The sequence below is a fragment of the Notothenia rossii genome (genome assembly GCF_949606895.1).
Source record: "Notothenia rossii genome assembly, chromosome: 7".
In the NCBI taxonomy this organism is placed as follows: Eukaryota; Metazoa; Chordata; class Actinopteri; order Perciformes; family Nototheniidae; genus Notothenia; species Notothenia rossii.
Window position 1 is genome coordinate 74,619,718 of NC_136905.1, and position 18,036 is coordinate 74,637,753.

General features: G+C 42.1%; 1 protein-coding gene across 5 annotated transcripts in view; it reads right to left on the reverse strand.

Moving 5' to 3' along the window:
• The window catches only part of myo10l1 (myosin X, like 1), a 54,099-nt gene that overhangs the window by 4,311 nt on the left and 31,752 nt on the right, over positions 1-18,036 (reverse strand). Inside the window, exons 5-39 of one of the 5 annotated variants that reach the window (XM_079691988.1) lie at positions 17,344-17,478; positions 16,589-16,742; positions 16,272-16,356; positions 15,924-16,030; positions 14,705-14,834; positions 14,505-14,623; positions 14,272-14,418; positions 14,053-14,153; positions 13,232-13,298; positions 12,809-12,901; positions 12,633-12,701; positions 12,451-12,533; positions 11,947-12,049; positions 10,650-10,730; positions 10,406-10,530; positions 10,152-10,275; positions 9,926-10,032; positions 9,571-9,847; positions 8,643-9,467; positions 8,335-8,458; positions 7,513-7,651; positions 6,740-6,844; positions 6,538-6,633; positions 6,352-6,445; positions 6,135-6,190; positions 5,279-5,421; positions 4,344-4,538; positions 4,060-4,217; positions 3,847-3,967; positions 2,332-2,480; positions 1,986-2,134; positions 1,700-1,907; positions 1,421-1,557; positions 1,185-1,308; positions 367-711 (exon numbers count right to left, since the gene is read on the reverse strand). In XM_079691988.1, the coding sequence (XP_079548114.1) occupies positions 367-711; positions 1,185-1,308; positions 1,421-1,557; positions 1,700-1,907; positions 1,986-2,134; positions 2,332-2,480; positions 3,847-3,967; positions 4,060-4,217; positions 4,344-4,538; positions 5,279-5,421; positions 6,135-6,190; positions 6,352-6,445; positions 6,538-6,633; positions 6,740-6,844; positions 7,513-7,651; positions 8,335-8,458; positions 8,643-9,467; positions 9,571-9,847; positions 9,926-10,032; positions 10,152-10,275; positions 10,406-10,530; positions 10,650-10,730; positions 11,947-12,049; positions 12,451-12,533; positions 12,633-12,701; positions 12,809-12,901; positions 13,232-13,298; positions 14,053-14,153; positions 14,272-14,418; positions 14,505-14,623; positions 14,705-14,834; positions 15,924-16,030; positions 16,272-16,356; positions 16,589-16,742; positions 17,344-17,478 (5,275 nt within the window). Of the gene's footprint in view, positions 1-366; positions 712-1,184; positions 1,309-1,420; positions 1,558-1,699; positions 1,908-1,985; positions 2,135-2,331; positions 2,481-3,846; positions 3,968-4,059; positions 4,218-4,343; positions 4,539-5,278; positions 5,422-6,134; positions 6,191-6,351; positions 6,446-6,537; positions 6,634-6,739; positions 6,845-7,509; positions 7,652-8,334; positions 8,459-8,594; positions 9,468-9,570; positions 9,848-9,925; positions 10,033-10,151; positions 10,276-10,405; positions 10,531-10,649; positions 10,731-11,946; positions 12,050-12,450; positions 12,534-12,632; positions 12,702-12,808; positions 12,902-13,231; positions 13,299-14,052; positions 14,154-14,271; positions 14,419-14,504; positions 14,624-14,704; positions 14,835-15,923; positions 16,031-16,271; positions 16,357-16,588; positions 16,743-17,343; positions 17,479-18,036 lie in introns of those variants that run through there. The other 4 variants (XM_079691987.1, XM_079691986.1, XM_079691985.1 and 1 more) reach the window with 4 other exon arrangements.

The window sequence follows — 18,036 nt, forward strand, 5'->3', positions numbered from 1 at the left end:
GATTTTGTAAACCAGACTAGTTTGAACGATCATGTAGACCCCTTAATCTTATGTTAATCGATAAACAAAAAACAAGTTACTTTGTTAATGCATACATATTTCAGCTGAAGGGGGACTTTATTACTTCTGTGTAACATTTTGGGAACCAGACTCTTCCTCAAAACTCTGACTTTTTTTACAGGACTAAACATGTGTGTGCAAGTCTGAGAAATTACGTGAACTTAACATTTTTTGCCACCATTTTGTATTGTGTCTTTAACGCTTGCTAAAGACTGCAAAGAACTTTAAAATGTCAGCACTCTGTTGTTATAAAAACATAAAGTATACATCATTTGCAGTAAAATGTGCTCCACTTGCACCACTGACCTTCTGCTTCTTCAGAGACCCAGTTTTAAAACTTCTCCTCAGGCTGCCGTCCAGGAAGCTCGGGGTCCTTCGTTTCTCGCCCCCCACGCCCCCCAGTCCTCCCACCGCTCCCTTCCCGTCTCCTGCTCCGGCTCCTCCTCCTCCGGCTCCACCTGCCGCCCCAACACCCTGCTTGGTGGTGTGAAGGATGCGATTGCGGAGGCGTCTGATAGGATAAACGCTACCCAGGCTCCATCCGGCTCGTCCTGCCCCGTCGCCGTGGAGATACTGGAGACGTAAAGCGGCCAGGTGCTGCAAAGCCTCCTCTGAGGCCGGGAAGTGACCGCTTATCAAAGACTCATGAGCCTGAGAGAGAAATAAACAACATTTATTGTGTATCATACGGATCTTAATTTAATTAATTTAATAACATTAGTTTTTCCACTAAGCAAGTAAAAGGGATTACAAACAGTGTAAAGATGTAACTTAACTTTTGTGGTTATTTTAGTGATATTCCCTGAATCTTTTAAAACTTCAAGGCTACCACATTTCCCTTTCATAAAACTAGGAGTAATGAGTGTTTCAATTGCAGAGGGCACTAGGTGCTGAAAACATAGATCAATGTACGTATATTATGTTTAGGAAAACCTAAAATCTGTCAACTACTGTCAAAAATCCATCTGTTTTCTTGATTAAGCCATCATTTATTTTGCATCGATCCAATCCTGTCCTGTTTGATTTTGAAATGACCTCAAGTAGTAAGTAGTGATATTATTATTGAGAAAGATATATCATTTCAATTGGTAAAACGATGAGACAGTGTGTTGTGTAAAGCGTACCTGCTCAAACATAAACGCAAACTCCACTCCTTCTTTTGGCATGCTCTCTACATCCAAGAAGCAGTAGAGCTTGAAGTAGAGTTTCCATTCTCCTTCTTCCTCCTCTTCGTCACTGCCTGCCAACCTGGATAAAACAGTAGACGCAAGTTAAGTAACCATATGACCAAAACAATCCACTTACCAGTTATTAATCATTCTAGATCAGTTTTTTGACTAGATGACAGCGGTATACATACCTTTCAAACTTGGCCAGAACATCTGCCACGATCACTCTGCTCTCCAAAGCTCGGTCTGTGCAGGAGTTGTGTTCAAACAGAGAAAACAGGTTCTTGCTCTCCTCCATGGCCAAGCCTCTGATCAACTTCTCCACAACCTGCAGCAGCAACATAAAAACAGACATTTTAAAAACCGTACAAAACCGCACACAGTAATACAACCATTTGGTCGTAGGTGTTAAAATATGTTTTACTGAGAGGATAATATGCCAGATTCTGAGTGTGGTTTGTTATGTGCACCTCTCCAGCTGTGGTGTGTGAATTGATGGAGATCTTGCAGGAGCCTCCTCCGTGGCAGTAGACGGTGGTGCTCATCTCCTGTCTCACCAGCAGGGCGGCGATCTCCTCCTGAGAGGGGACAAACTCACGAGTCTTGGTCTTCTTCAGGGATTCCGCAATGAAACCAGCGTAGCGCTCGATATCCGTACCAGGATAACGCTCCCGTACCCTGAGTGAGATACATTTTTGTTGCCATTAATGATAGATCAAGAACAGCACAATACAAAATGCAGAAACAAACACTCACCTCTTCAGGTGGAAGCGGAGGTATCTGATGATGACTCGACTGGGGAGGAAGGTGCAGCTCATGCAGGTGAGCAGGTGCCAGTGAGCCCGGTTGGCGGGGCTGTTAGGCTGAGGCACATGATTGGTCTGCTTGATCACCTGACAATATACCTGGAAAACAGAAATGTGGATTTGAGATATGTGAAGTTTATCAGTCAACTGAAATATCAGACCCTTTCTGAAATATTAGGTTTATATTAAAGTGCTTTTATTACATGTCCTTTTGTCATGTGAGAGAATCACCTAAATTGATTTATTTACAGTTTTTGGAATGTTTATTCTAGCATTTTTTTTTGCAAAGCTAGTACCTCATCCCTGAGAGGGCGCAGGTCCTGGCAGGTCTGCAGGATGCCCTGAATGATGGGCACTGTGTCCGCCAGCGTCTCCATCTCCTGCAGGGAGTTGAAAACTCTCACCGCCTCATCCTGCAGACTGGCATAGCCCTGCTGCCTTTGGACTGCACACAGACAAGGATCATAGAAAAAGGTGAGCAAAGACAGAGAAGAGGGAAAAAAACATGTACCGTAATTTTCGGACTATAAGGCGCACCTGAATATAAGCCACAGCAGCTAAATTGAATGATGTTTACATATATAAGCCGCACTGGACTATAAGCCGAAGGTGTTTTAATGTTTAATTACCATATGTAAGGGTTCGTGCACAGAGGGGATTGTCGGGAAAGAGATGGCTGTTTGAGGAAGCTCCCATTTTATTAACATTTCAACAAACAAGTTGCATATTTGCATAACGTATTCAAGTGTTAGCATTTAGTGCAATAGTAGCTACAGAACATGTACTGTGCTGTGTAAACTGTACTGTATCACATAGCGTTTCAGACACACAAACTTTTCAACTTTCAAACTTAAACGGTGCGCTCCCAGCACACGTACCGGCAGTGATCTACAGCAGTGGTTTTCAACCAGTGGTACGGGGACAAACTGTCTCGCTTTCGTAATGTCTGTCTGTCTTGCTCTCGTTCTGTCTCTCGTACCACTCTCGGTTCCACTTTTACTTTTGCGCGCTACCTGTCTCACTCTTTTCCGGCCTCCAGCTTTTCCTGCTGGAGCCCGCCGCTTAAAGGTGGGGGGCGCGGACCGGCCATAGAGCCCATAGAGTTAAAGGTGGTGGACTGTAACCTGTAAAGTCCATAGATTTAGGAGGTCCCCTAGTGGCCGTTAGCTGTAAAAATCCATAGATTAGCCGCACCGTTATATAAGCCGCAGCGTCGAAGAATGGGAAAAAAGGCGCGGCTTATAGTCCGAAAATTACGGTAGCTTATCAAAGATGCAAGAAATAAAAAAGGTATATTGTGATGATTAGAGCTTTTTTAATCTTTGTTCAGGGAAGCAGGAGTTGTAATTTAATTTGAGGATGCATAGACTAGTTTGTGTTGGACCTGCAAATGGTAGTTACATTACGAAGCTTTAAAAGCACAAAAACTGGGAAAGCAGAAGACAAGGAAGAAACAGAAGAAAAAACTAAGCTGCCCAGTCAAAGAGTCAGAGAATATCGTCATTTGTCTTTCCCTAACCATTTTTTCCTGACCTTGATGGAAAACAACATGAAGTTAAGGAAAGATGTGAAGGAGGATTCAGAGGGTCTTAGGGAAAAGATCAGATATGTTTCATAAAGCATGGTCCAGTACCCTAAGTGTATAGGAAAGTAAGTACTTAAGCACTTTTCCTCGGCATGTACAAAATCGACCAGCTCTAATCACGGCTGCTGCTTCAGCTCATTTCACTCAAATAGGAACCTTCCTAAGCAAAAAAGACAATTTGACTCCAGTCCGAGCTCTAGAGTTTAGGTTGTTGAGTTTTACTTACGGGTGGTGACCTCGCCGTAAGGGAGGGGCAGTAAAGGCGAGTGCAGAGGATGCTGAGTGTATCTGAGGATGGGGTTCCTCCGGTACATCTGCTCCACGATGTCTGCGTTCACACTGTTCTCCTGAGAGCACACAAGATCCAATTCAAGTTAGAAGTCAGTGCATGTTAATACATTTTAATATGCTTACTTAACAGATATGTGTTTTTCTTTACCTTGATGTCTCTGATGAGCTGCAGAGTCGGGGTCTCTATCGGGGTCTTGCTGTCTATGACTCCCTGTATGGCAGCTGTCCACCTAATGGCCTCGTTCAGCATCTTGGTGTAGAGGCGGTAGGAATGCTTCCTCCCGTAGACGATGATGTTCCAGTAACCTGTGAAAACAGAAATCATATATTACTACTTAAGTAATAAACCAAAAGGATCTTGCTACATGTAATCTCAAGCCTCCTACGTCTAATCCCGGATTACATTTGCCATTTGCACTTCTCTTTGCCCACCTGTCTCCCTGTGCACCCGTTCATCCGGCTGAATGATTGAGCAGAGCGAGTTAAGGACCAGAGTTCCCATCTTGGAGGAGTTTCGCTCGGAGCTCTTGTAGTAATCCAGGGAGCCGTGGGTCAAAACAATCCAGCGCTTCTTCAGCTTCAGGGAGGTGCTCTTAGCATTCGTCTTCATCTCCTTTTGGAGCCAGCCTGAAAGAGAGAGGGAGGGAGATCAGAGGAAAGATGTCATTCATGTGTAGAGGATCAGCAGGGGCATACAATTAATTTAATGATCCGCATGTCTTTTCGTATTGTAAACAAATATTATGTTGCAATATTTTAATCCAAAATCTGTCATAAAATTAGGTCTTTAAATACTACATATATAATATTATTCAAAAAAAATATTATAATAAAAATAAGAATAACATTCCTTTCAGAATCAGAATCAGAATACCTTTATTAGTCCCACAGAGGGGACATTTGCAGCGTTAGAGCAGGAAAGAGCCACAGACAGCTTAGTGTTGCATATCTTACATGCGTTAATAATAATAATAATAATAATAAATATTATTATAAATAAATAATAATAATAATATTATAATAATATAATAAACAATATGCTAAAAAAAGATAAAAACAAAAAAAGTTACATCATTTTCAAAAATACAGATCAAAGACAAATCAAATCTACAAATCAAATCCTGTAGCAGTTCTTAGGATTTAGCAGCCCGGTATATATTACAGTTATTAAAGCTATTAAACTAAACTTACTAAACTTTCTTTTAATGGTTAGTGTACCTAAAGTAAACAGAGTTATTATGTTAATATATATTTTAACACACTGACATACCATTTAAACAAACATTTATCACCATCCATACCAGACCCTATTTTACAAGGTTTTTAATAAATCCCTAAAAATGTTTTGTGATGAAATGAGTTCTCACCTCTGCACAGGAACTCCTGTCCGTCTATCCTGGCGTCTCCTTTGGGTTTCTGCAGCAGACTGATCCAGTGATGCATCTCCTCCGGTGTGTCGCTGTTGCAGTGGATAACACGGTTTGCCGTGATGATGACAAAAGAGTTGGGCCTGCAAAAGGTCAAATGATAGACTTTTAGTTATAAAATTCCACCTAAGGATACTTAAGGGTATCCAAAAGTTGTATTTATAAATCAATAGTGAGGGCATATTGGGTTTTCCAGTTAATTTTGATATGCAAACTAGAATCTAATGATTCTACACAGAGAAATTATCAATCTTTTTTTTTTTTTTACTTTTTATTTTACTTTTTTTATCAACAAACAGCCAGACAGACAGCACAATAGCAAACAAATTATGAGGACAACAATTTGATTCTAGTTCAACACGATAAAAAAAAGCAAAGACAAAACAAAAAATAAATGAAACAAAACAACAACAAAAAGAAATGGACTGCGACAGGACAAAAATCAATAACAAATAAATAATCTAAATCTAAAGGCTCTAAGTCCATTATTAATAACTTAATGCAAGAGTAAAGATCAAAGAATGTGCATAAATGGAACAAAAAGACCAAATATATAAAAAATAAAAATAATAATAATAATAATTATTGATTTTTTGCAAGGGATTTTCATTTTCCATTTATGCTTTAAAAACATCAAAAATGTGCTAAACTGTTTTTAAAGAGCTTCTTCTATTATCCATTTGTAGGGACTGACACCACATCAAACGTTACAGTTTCACTTATTTGAAAATATTGAAGAAAGATATTCAAAGTGAATCAGCCTTTCCTTCCTTTTTCAATCATTAATTCAACTTACCGATCAGGGTTGTCTGAAGCACAAACCGAGTCGATCAGCCCCACATCCAGAGTTCCCTGAAGGACGAAGGAGAAGAAGTTAAACGTTTATTAATGTTGCTCTATTGCTTCTACTGTGAACTGTAAGCAATTCTAAAGTCATCTGACTCAACACAAGCCACAACATAGTATTGAATAAACACAAAACAAGTTATTGGCATGTTGTTGTTGAGACTGACCACAGCGTTCTTTGGGTTGGCCTGTTCATGGGACATCTCCAGCAGCTGCTCAGGAGTGCACACACGCACCTTACTGAGCATATTAAACCACCCACTGCACAGAAAGACATAGTCACACATTAAAAGTTTGAATAAATTCATATATTTCTAAAGTTCTTGAAGTTATCTACAAAACCTCCACCACACCTTGCATCTTCTGGCGACTCAGCAAACACCTGATACGTCCTGTCATCTGTCACGATGTTCAGAGCGTTCTCCTTCTCATGGTTATTCACTATCTCTCTGTAAACATACAAACAGTGCACATCTGAAACCTCTAGGTGTTGAAACAGAGACATTTTGTATATCTTTTTAGTTTTTTGTCTATGGAGCTTTCTGGAAGTCTTACTTGGCAGCTTTGATGTCGATGGTTCCCTTCAGCTTCTCCTCGCTGTCGTTCTCGTAGTACATCAGTTTACAGTCTCTCAGCACAAACCAGCGCATCTTCCAGTTTCTGAGGCAGAAGAGAAACAATAAAAAAAAGCCAAGACAAACTAATCCAGACTCTATAAAGGTTTATGTAAATGATACGTCCCATTTAAAACTTGAAGAATATCATTTAGCTTTCTGAATAATCTTTTGGATTTCAAGTGATTGTCATACTATATATATTTTTTAATTACATGTTCACACATAACTGTTTCATATCTTATGCACAGCCTCTTGTTGTGTTGTATGCCATTTCTAATATATTTAAGGTCATTCAAATGTATTTATGTTTTGTGAATATTTGAAACAGTACTTATGTGTAAGTTGTTTATTATAGAATAACAAAACCAAGCAGCAAACAAAATAATCTTTACCAAGAAGAAACTGTACTACTCTTCCCACTTAAATGTAACCTTTATCCTATGTATTTACTTAGACAATGTACTATAGTTAAGAAGATAATGTTGTAGAATATGAACAAAGAATCGAGAAATAAAATCTCAGAAAGATATACACGCTCGAGAGGGACACTGAAGTCTTGCAGCTCTGCAGAGGGCTCAAAGCGTTCGTTAGACAACACAGATAGTCACTCACATATTCATCATTCAAACCAACATTGCACTGAACATCACTCGCAACAAAGATTGTGGTTTGTATAGCATGCAGTCTGCACTCAGTAACAACTACAACAACCTCCGTGAGAGAGTCGAGAGTCCTCCTCCCTTCTTGTAGAGCCAGCCGGACTTCAGAGACTCTTGTTTGGACCGGAACCACATGAAGGTTTCATCCTTCAGCACGCACCAACGCCTCCTCCACGGGATCATCAGACCAGCTGAGGGAGCACAGAATAAAATACCGTCATACAAATTGTTGGGGAAATATTTTCCTAGGCCCATAACTATGACCCAGTGTATCAGTTTGTACTGGGGTGCTGTGCTCTCAGTGTTTTGTCTCCCTGTTCCTGCCTGTTGGCGTCAGCTGGTAGAGGTGTTATGATTTTATCTTGTTATGCAACAATGTTGATTATTCTCCCTCTACCAGCTAAATACATAGGTCTGGGGTAGAGATCGTCAGAACTGGTTTGGCATTGCATTACCTGTCCCTTGTTAGACGCTTTTATCCAAAGTGATTTACATACTCAATACTGTGGGCAATCTCTACAGGAGCAATTTGGGGTGAAGTGTCTCAGGGACACAACGACATGCTGACTGCAGTGGGGTTTGAACCTGATCCGAACACCAACCGGCAACCCACTGCACCACACGCCTCCCTACGGCATCTAATGTGTCAACTCGTGGCACACGACATGTCTTGTGAATTCTCCGGCCGAAGCTCCAAATAAGCCATCAGTGTCTGCCATCAAAGTTCCTGCTCTCCTCATGTCTCTCTGAGTCCTATCTCCATTGCTTCAGAAGTTTCCATCACATAAATAACAAATGAAATGGTGTAGATAGTTTAATTTTAAAGAGAGAGAAAAGGGTTCAAGAAACACAGATAATAATATCGTAAACCCACCCTTCATGTAGAGGAAGCCATGGAAATATGGTGGTCCGTTCCCATTAAACAAGGTCACTCTGCCATTGTTCACTTCTTCATCAGTGTCCATCATGCCGTCGTGTTCGTCGTCACTGTCTGCATACTGCAACACCATACAAAAACATGAATTATTTCTTGCACATAATAACAAATCAACAAGAGAAGGAACATCACATTATCGGATTTCCTTCATCAAAACGTAGTCGAATGTCAAATGTTCATTGCAGAGCTGCTCATACATGTCTGCGTGCACGCGTGTGAGGATGCGTGTGAGTGTGTGTCCTCACAGAGTCGGAGCTGCCTCTGTAGGACTCGATGCTGGCGTTGGTGCACGTGGACTTCCTCGGGTGCTCCTCGTCCGTCACGGTGGCGCTCCCGCGGTTGCTCCCGGATACGGAGCTGTCGTCCCCGGCGTTGACGGAGCCGTCCTCCTCCTCCTGGTCGTAGTCGGACTCGGTGTCGGCCGGCATGCTGTAGATGGGCTCCTCCCCGTCCGCCAAGCTCTCCACCATGCTCACCTTCCTCTCTGAGTCTCCATCTTGCTTTTCCCCGTCTCCTGGGGGAGATGGTGGTGGTGGAGGAGGTGGAGGAGCACCATCCCCAGGTGAAGGGGGAGGAATTTCAGGAACAGGGGCACCGTTTGCGGGCTGAGGGGGCGGAGGAGGCACCGTCCCCTCTGCGAACGCAGGCGGCGGAGGAGGGAGGTGAGCGAATATTTCCTGATCGATGGGAGCGTCTGTCTCAGCGGGAGGAGGGAAGTCAGGGAGGGGGATGCACTCCTCCTCAGCATGGAACCCCTCGTCCACCTCCTCCTCTTTGGACGCTCCTCTGGTGGCATTTGCAGGTTTGGGAGGTTTCGCCTCTGCAGCAGGCTGGGGCGCCACCGCTGCTCCCATCGAAGGGTCCACACCTCCGAAGTTCAGGAGGTCGATGAGCTCCGTGGCTTTGCGGGACGCCTCCTTCTTCATGCGTTTGATCTCAGCGTCCCGCCGCAGCTGCAGCTCCTGTTTGGAGGACTCACACAGCTGGGACACCTCGTCCTCTCGCTTCTTCTGCAGGCGCTCGATCTCTCGCTCCAGCTGCAGGATATCTTCCATCTGCCGGGTCTCAACCTAGATGGTAGGAGAGAAGGAAAGGAGCAAAGTAAACATCAATACTTGCTTTATTCTGTTTTAATAGGAAGAATCAAATGTGTTAGAGTTGTAGAAAACGCACTGAAGGATCATCGTCGTCCTCTGGTGATTCAGCCTTCTTCTCAGCTCCTTCCTTCTTCTCCTCCTCCGCCCCCTCGTCTTTCTTCTTCTCTGCGTCCTCTTTCTTCTTCTTCTCCTCTCTTATTTTTCGAACGCGAGTGCGAGCGACCTGACCTCGCCTGTGTCTCTGCAGCACCAGCACTGCCTTACGTTGCCTTACAAACCGCCTGCGCTGGAGGTGCCTCCTGAGGTGTTTCTGGAGCGTGACGACACTGGCGCGAGCACGCTTGAAGAACTTCCTGTGGACAACGAGAAAAAACATACAGCGAATAGGAAATGGCACAAATACATTTTAGGTCCGTTTAGAAGGGTCTTACTTAGCAAAGAAAGTGAGGAGGTGGGCTCGAATTATCATGGCAGCTTGACGTCGAACTTCATCTCTTTCTTTCTCCAAACGCTGCTCCAGAGCCTCCTTCATAAACACCTGCAGAACAAAGGGGAATCGTGAGGAAGGAAGTTCTCAAATGTGATGTAGAAAACTTGTAAAAACTTGAAAGCTTTGTAGAGTCAGAAATAGAGTTTCTGAATACTACCAAATGTTACCTTGGTCTTGCCTAACTGCCATTCTTTCTTGGTCTTGTCATATCTGTACAGAAGGTCTGTACATTTCTTCTTATCATCTCCTGCTGCTGATGATAGGGATTTCTCTTTCTGAATGATTTTATACCTGACAGGCAGAAGAGAAAGAGAACAAATAAAGAAAAGTCTTCAGCAAAAGGGTCAAACAATCGGAGGACACTTAACGACGCACACCCACACTTGAGACAAATGGTAAGTGTACATTTAGAGATACTTACCGATTGGCAAAATCTTTAAAAGTTCTGCGGACGGGGAACCCGGCCCGACGGATTTTCACTGTCTCCAACATCCCAGAATACCTCAGCTGGTTCAGGACGACCTCAGGGTTAAACACACTTGGATTCTACAAGTACAAAGATAACAATGAATTAACATTAATGTTTAAGATTACTGACACTTCATTAGGGCACTGCTAAACAGGCTATTATGTGAATTTGAGCACTAAGACGGAATCAGACTGACCTTTTCCATGTTTGGCTTAATGCAGCGAATGAAGAAAGGGTTGGAGACACTCAGAGTGGCCATGAGAGAATGGAGTGAGTCCTAAAGACACAGAGAAAAGAAAATGTTTACATATATATATATAGATATATATATATATATACATGGCGCCTGTACTTCCTCCAGAAGTTCAAGCGAGCCGGAGCATCACCCCCCATCGTGCTGTCCTTTTATCGAGGCGCCACCGAGAGCATCCTCAGCAGCTGTATCACGCTGTGGTTCGGAAGCTGCATCGCCGCCGACCGCGAGAGCCTGCAGCGCATAGGGAACTCTGCCCAGAGGATCATCGGTGCCTCGCTCCCCTCACTAACACCCGCCTCACTCAGCATTGTGGGTGACTCCACCCACCCCTCCAACAGCCTCTTCAGCCTCCTGCCTTCAGGAAGAAGGTTCCGCAGCCTCAGCTCGAGCACCGTCAGGAACAGCTTCCTCCACCAGGCGGTCAGGATGCTGAACTCTCTCCCCTCCCTACCTCCCTCTCTCCCCCCCTGTGACATCTCTCCCCTGAACTCTCCACTCTGCCTCCTACCTTTCTCCCCTGCCCCAAATGGACCTGGACTCTAAACTCCACACACACACACACACACACACACACACACACACACACACACACACACACACACACACACACACACACACACACACACACACACACACACACACACACACACACACACACACACACACACACACACACACACACACACACACACACACACACACACACACACACACACACACACACACACACACACACACACACACACACACACACACACACACACACACACACACACACACACACACACACACACACACACACACACACACACACACACACCCTCATCCAGCACCAGTCAATTTTCTGCCATCTCCGTTCTTCTGTATACCCCGGGTATCTAGGCCCTTTTTGTTTTTGTTGTTTGATATATGTCACACTGTAGGACCTCGAGAAACGATATTTCGATATTTCTGGATGTACAACATGTAGAATTCTTGACAATAAAGCTGACTTTGACTTTTGACTTTGATATATTTGCATTTAATTCATAAGATATTGAATAATTGTCACTTGCAAGAAAGTAAAACACCCAAAAAGGGGTAGTAAAGATGAAACATTAGTCAATACATCTATTAGCTAAGCGACAGAACGATTGATCATCTACCGTAAGTTATTTATCAAAGAATTCTTTTTAGAATTTAGAATTTTTAGAACATTTTAGAAATGTAATTATCTTAATCTGCTTGCATCACTTACTCTGAACTGGGAGCTCACGGTGGGTTTGCGTCGGGCTGTTCCCATCTTCTCCTCGTTGTTCCTGCTGCCGACCTTCTCAAACAAGTCGTAGATGAAGTCCAGTCTGGGGCAACATTAAAAAAATGGATTACATACCTACATATGATAAGTTATGTCAGTGGAAATGTCAGAACTAAAAACAAAAATGAGGTATAAACTGCACCCGTTCACCCTGTTTGAAATTATTTTGAGGTCTTAAAGTAGAATGTCATGGATTCTTGCCAATTTTAAATGTCACAATGGTGAGACGAACATTTCTATATATTTCTTTAATTGTGAAAAGTTGACATTTCGATGATTGTGAATGATAGTTTTCACCTTATATTGACAGTTTAATTCTAGTCACTGTAAAATGTAGAACACATTTAATCAAAGATTCATATCAGTTCAAACAACTGAAAGCATGACTTGGTACCGTTTTACTTTTCCAATAAACTATTTATTTAAAGCGTGCGAATGTCTTGCCTGCTGTCCTTAAGCATGTTTAGGATGTCGTCTCTGAAGGTGTCTCTGTTCTTCTCCAGGATCCCTCGACCATCATAAAGGACCTGACCAAGAAAGACCGGTTCATCATGAATCTCCCGAACTTTGAGACAGTAACAAATACATTACGTTGACATGAAGCGGCTCAGTTATACATCTCTTACCTCCCCAGCATAATGTTTGATACCAAACTGATGATCGCCAAGTCTGGGCTTGAAGTAGAAAGGGTTTGTCTGCAGAAAACAGGAGAATAGCACAAATGGAAATTAAATACATTTACATTTACCACTTAGCTCAACACACTCTTTGAGTAATGCATGCCGAATGTAAAAAAACTCACAGCGTGTCGGCTGTGCAGCTTCTCCAGCAGAGTGAAGTCAGTTCCTTTGGGGAATCGGCTCTCTTCATTCACCAGCGCCAACAGGCCCAGTTTCTAAGAGAGAGAGAGAGAGAGAGAGAGAGAGAGAGAGAGAGAGAGAGAGAGAGAGAGAGAGAGAGAGAGAAGGGGGAACACCATAATGTTATCAGCTTTATGAAATCAGCACCACTTTCTAAGATATCAGTCTGATATTATTAGATCAGTTTACAGAGAGCATCCCAGGCTTCCTTTTATTCTAACTCACTTCAGCTCAACTCTGATAGAGAAAAGTCTGTGCTGTAGAAAATACTGATGATGAACACAATATCTCTCCTTCCAGGTCAGATGCAAAGATGATACATAGATTTAAAAACCTATTCATGTATATATTAATTAATGTTTTACCTTTTCTATAAGGTCCAGACACTCTGCATTGTCCATCCAGTCGATGGCGTCCCACTGGACACCTTCCCTGTAGAGGTAACCCAAACAATTACACACGGAGAATGGATGTACAGTTTTTAATTCAACTAATTCAATATGTAAAACTCTGTTAATGTCTTAGAAAGATTGCATGCTTGTGAATGTAATGGTCAACCCTTTTAAATCACTTCTTGAAAGATCCTCAAATCTTGGGGTAGGTACTTTTGGAGAAACCAGCTCGAGTGCGCTAGAATTTGAAAATACACAGCCGGAAAAAATCTGCCACTTCCTCACAGAGCCCCTCCTCCAACACACACGAACACGCACATGACCAATGAGGGCACGAGATAAGTTTGTGCACAGATGGAAGGCTGAGAGGCAGGTAGGCCATCCAGTTATTTTAGCCGGGCCGGCTGAGATGATTGGTCGTGCTTTTTACAGTACTACGGCTTCCACAGATGACATTTTGTAATGTATTTTTTGTCAAAGCTCTGAAGATATTCATTGCTATCGGGATGTTAAGAGCATTCCATGGAATATAACAAAAAGTGTATCTCGAGCCGGTTTCTCAAACTTACCTACCCCACCTTTAATTAACTTTTAAAGTACATTATATTTATAATAAACATACTTTTATGGCTGAACCTAATGTTTGTACATGATACCTTAAAGTTGCATGTTTTTCATATTGTTGTATTGGTGTCAATAACCCTAACCCTCAATAAACTAACAACTCACAAACGGTTAATATCAAGTCGTTGTTTATTCACGTTTGTATGGATATACTATATGTAGAAGTTCACCTGTTGTACTCGAGCTGCTCCAGGGAGAAGATATGCTTGTTGAAGTATTCCTGAAGCTTCTCGTTGGCGTAGTTGATGTTAAACTGCTCGAACCGATTCACCTGGCCACATAGAAAAATAACTTTGATATAGATATGTATATAGATGTATAAAGATCTGCATGCATGTGTGTGAGTGGCATTTAAAAAACAGCTTCCAGCTAAACAGTTTGTTTCCTACCTGAAAGTTCTCAAAGCCGAAGATGTCGAGGATGCCGATGGATTTGAAGTTTTCCTTCCCTTTGACCTTCTGATTTATTTTGAGGATGATCCAGGAGAAACACTGGGAATATAACGCCATGGCAACAGAATCCCGGGAATCCACCGCCTGTTAGGATGAGAGTGTGAGTGTATCAGGAAGAGATCGATCAAAAGAGGGAGAATAAATGTATGGATATAAGTGTGTGTGCGGACCTGCTCTATAGTGAGCGGTGAGCAGATTTCTTCTCCTCTGAGGATTATTGAGCGCTGAGTCAGCACTTCGGACAGCTGGAAGGTATCCAGGCCCAGCAGCTCACTGGCGTTAGTGACCACTGAACGATGGAAAAAGATGAGTTTACACTTCTATCAGGTTTTACTTTCCCTAACTTTCTTCACACAAGTCGTGCACTCACCTTGCTTGGTGGTGATCTGGGCTCCTCCTGCAGTCATGAACTCGATGTTTCCCAGCTGTAAGACTCCTGACAGCAGCTTAAACATGTCTCTGATCTCCTCCTCTGCGAAGTCCAACACCTTCAGTGCCTCCTACACACAGGAAAAACACAGAGGTAAAGTGATGAGGTGCTACCAACAGATGAGGTGCTCGTAATATCGCAATATAATCATTTAAAAATCTCAATATAGTAGCACCGCAAATTCTGCATAAAAAAGAGAGAGGTTTTATAAATTGTGTTTTGAATGTCAACTGTAAAAACGTTGCATTGAGGTGGAGCTGCTCCTAAGGCAGAAATCATTTTTACACCAGGATGCTATACAAAAAACAAATATAAAAAAGACAGTTTAAAATCTAGAAGGGGGTGCACATTTTGGGGACATTTTAAAGACATCCATCCATCCATCCATCTTCTCCCGCTTATCCGTGGTCGGGTCGCGGAGGTAGCAGTTCCAGCAGAGAGCCCCAGACTTTCTTTTCCCTGGCCACATCGACCAGCTCTGACTGGGGGATCCCAAGGCGCTCCCAGGCCAGCGAAGAGATATAATCCCTCCATCTGGTTCTAGGTCTACCCCTTGGTCTCTTCCCAGCTGGACGTGCCTGGAACACCTCCCTAGGGAGGCGCCCAGATGGCATCCTAACTAGGTGCCCGAACCTCCTCAACTGGCTCCTTTCGATGCGAAGGAGGAGCGGTTCAACTCCGAGTCCTTCCAGGATGACTGAACTTCTCACCTTATCCCTAAGGGAGACACCAGCCACCCTGCGGAGAAAACCCATCTCGGCCGCTTGTATCCTTGTCTTGTATTTTAAAGACATAACTTCTATTATTTATATTGTATGTGCTGCTATTAGCAAGCTGCAAAATCCCTTTATGGCTTATAAATATATTGTATATATTATTTATTTTTGTTAGTTTCGTAGTTACGGTTTAGCAACACTCAAATTCAAATCACAGAAGCAATTGTTGTCCTTCAGTATGTCTTTTTGTAATGCATTTAATGCAAATCTGTTACACCTGCTGATAAATAGACTAGTAAAAAAAGGAAAAACAACAACCTGGCAAAAGGTAAAAACATGTAGAGCAATTGTATTCATAATACTGGACAGTCATCATCAGACTAGTTTAGCAATCTGCATGGAAGCTAGTCAAATCAAATCCACTTGACAGAGATAATACTGACCATGACACTGTTGTACAGTTCTTTGTCATTCAGGCTCTTGTCCTTCATGCATCCTGATTGGTTGAGGTAGTGGAAAGATTCAGGAGGGTCTTCAAGGAAGTAGAGGCCTGATAAAGGAGAGAATATATAAAGTCATGGTGCTACTGACAGAGATGCATATTGAGATACCTCACAGCACTCAGACGATGTAGATAGAGTCTGTATGAGTTCCAGTGAAATAACAAAAACATGCTTTGACTGATAACAACACAATCTGATGTTATAGATCTTTTTGTATCCCCATTGCCAGTCTCTGGTAAATGTATAATGTACGTCTTGATAATTGGACCTTTGTGTGCTTTTACTTACTTTTATTGTCTTTGTTAGCACCTGACAGCAGAGCGTAGAAGATGTGGTAGTTTCGTTCTCCAGGGTTTTGTCGCACCACTCGGTTCTAGAGTAAAATCATTTGCAGAAAAGACACCATTGCTATTCATTATGATTCACAATGCAACGCTGACAAATCACTCCTAATGAATTTGAACTTGATATGTGCAGACTCCAGACGTGCTTACCTTTTCCAGTAAATCTTAAAGGTAGACAGTCAAGGAATAAACAATAAAACCTGAGCTCTTCTAAGACACATGTGAATCACATACAAATTAAAGTGCATTTGCTACAAATACACATATCTTGTATATGAATATAAGGATACAGTCGATGACGCAGCCTCCCTGGATGTTGCCGCCCTCAGAGAAGTGAAGCTGTATGAACTTCCCAAAGCGACTGGAGTTGTTGTTGTAAACAGTCTTAGCATTTCCGAAAGCTTCCATGATCGGACTGAAAGAGGAAGATACTGCAGTGAGTGCATTTGGTCTAGTCAGCATTTATCTGTGCATGCAGCGTAGAATACTATATACCCATAATGCACTGCAGAGGCCATTCATTATGTTTCTCTTAAAGCAACATTGTTTTACAGATCCTAACTCATCTATGGAAAACTGACTGAATAAGCATGCTTTTCAGCAATGTTGTGCTTTATATACAATAATCACAAACATCCATAAGTGGACGATACAAACACCGAACTCTCCCACAGTATCTGGGTTTGCCTATTAAAACACAGTATGTCTGTTATTGTTTTGTTGATGGAAAGAGTCATCTTTTAAACAAAACTGCCAAACAGTTGTTGCTAGCATCCTCTCAAATGTAAGGTGGCGTCTCTTCTCTCTTTCATATCACTGTAAACTCAAAATATTTGGGTTTCGGGCAAATTAATAGGGCAAAAGAGACATCTGAATGTTTTTCCTTGTGACAGTAATTTTCTTTTGCACAACTTTAAAACCCAAAACAATGAATTGTAATTATTCAGTAGGTTGATTGAAATAATATAATCATTAGTTGCATTTAAAGAGCTTAAATTCATTGTACTCATACATACCTGCTCTGCACGATGGCCTGCTCCACTCGTGTACTCTTCTCCGATGGGGCAGTCCCGGCCGAGTTCTGGCTCATCACCGACAGGAACTGAAGCAACAGCTTAGTGCTCTCCGTCTTCCCTGCCCCCGATTCACCACTGGAGAACACACACACACACAATTTAATGAAATACACTGTGACCTTCTCTGACATTCCCTTATCTCAAACTGTTCTGGTCGTTTAATTGATTGAATTGATTTGCAGAGACCTTGCATTATCTCAGAGTCTGTCTCAATCAGGAATGAAGAGAGACAAAGCCTGGGTGTAATTGAGCACGGTGAGATTTCTGAACCTACTTCTAAATTAGCAAAGCAAGCAATGAGTAGTTAACTAACTTCATGCAATTCTTTTTTTATTATTGGAGAAGGGATGTTTTGTTTTTTTATCCACAAATGCAGATGCTTTCTCTATTTCATCAACTAGTCTAAATCTATCTAAATAACAAAACATGTCATTTCATTTCATGTCATAAATATGTCTGAATTTCATTATCACTGTCTGCCTGTCTGACTCTGCATTGGCTTCAAGTACATACACTTAATGATAAATACATCTACATGCTCTTCTTAAGTTCACTAAATACACACATTATAGATTTGTCTTTTACAAAAGGTGAAAAAATGTTTATTTATGGTAACTGACTCCTGGTTTTAGC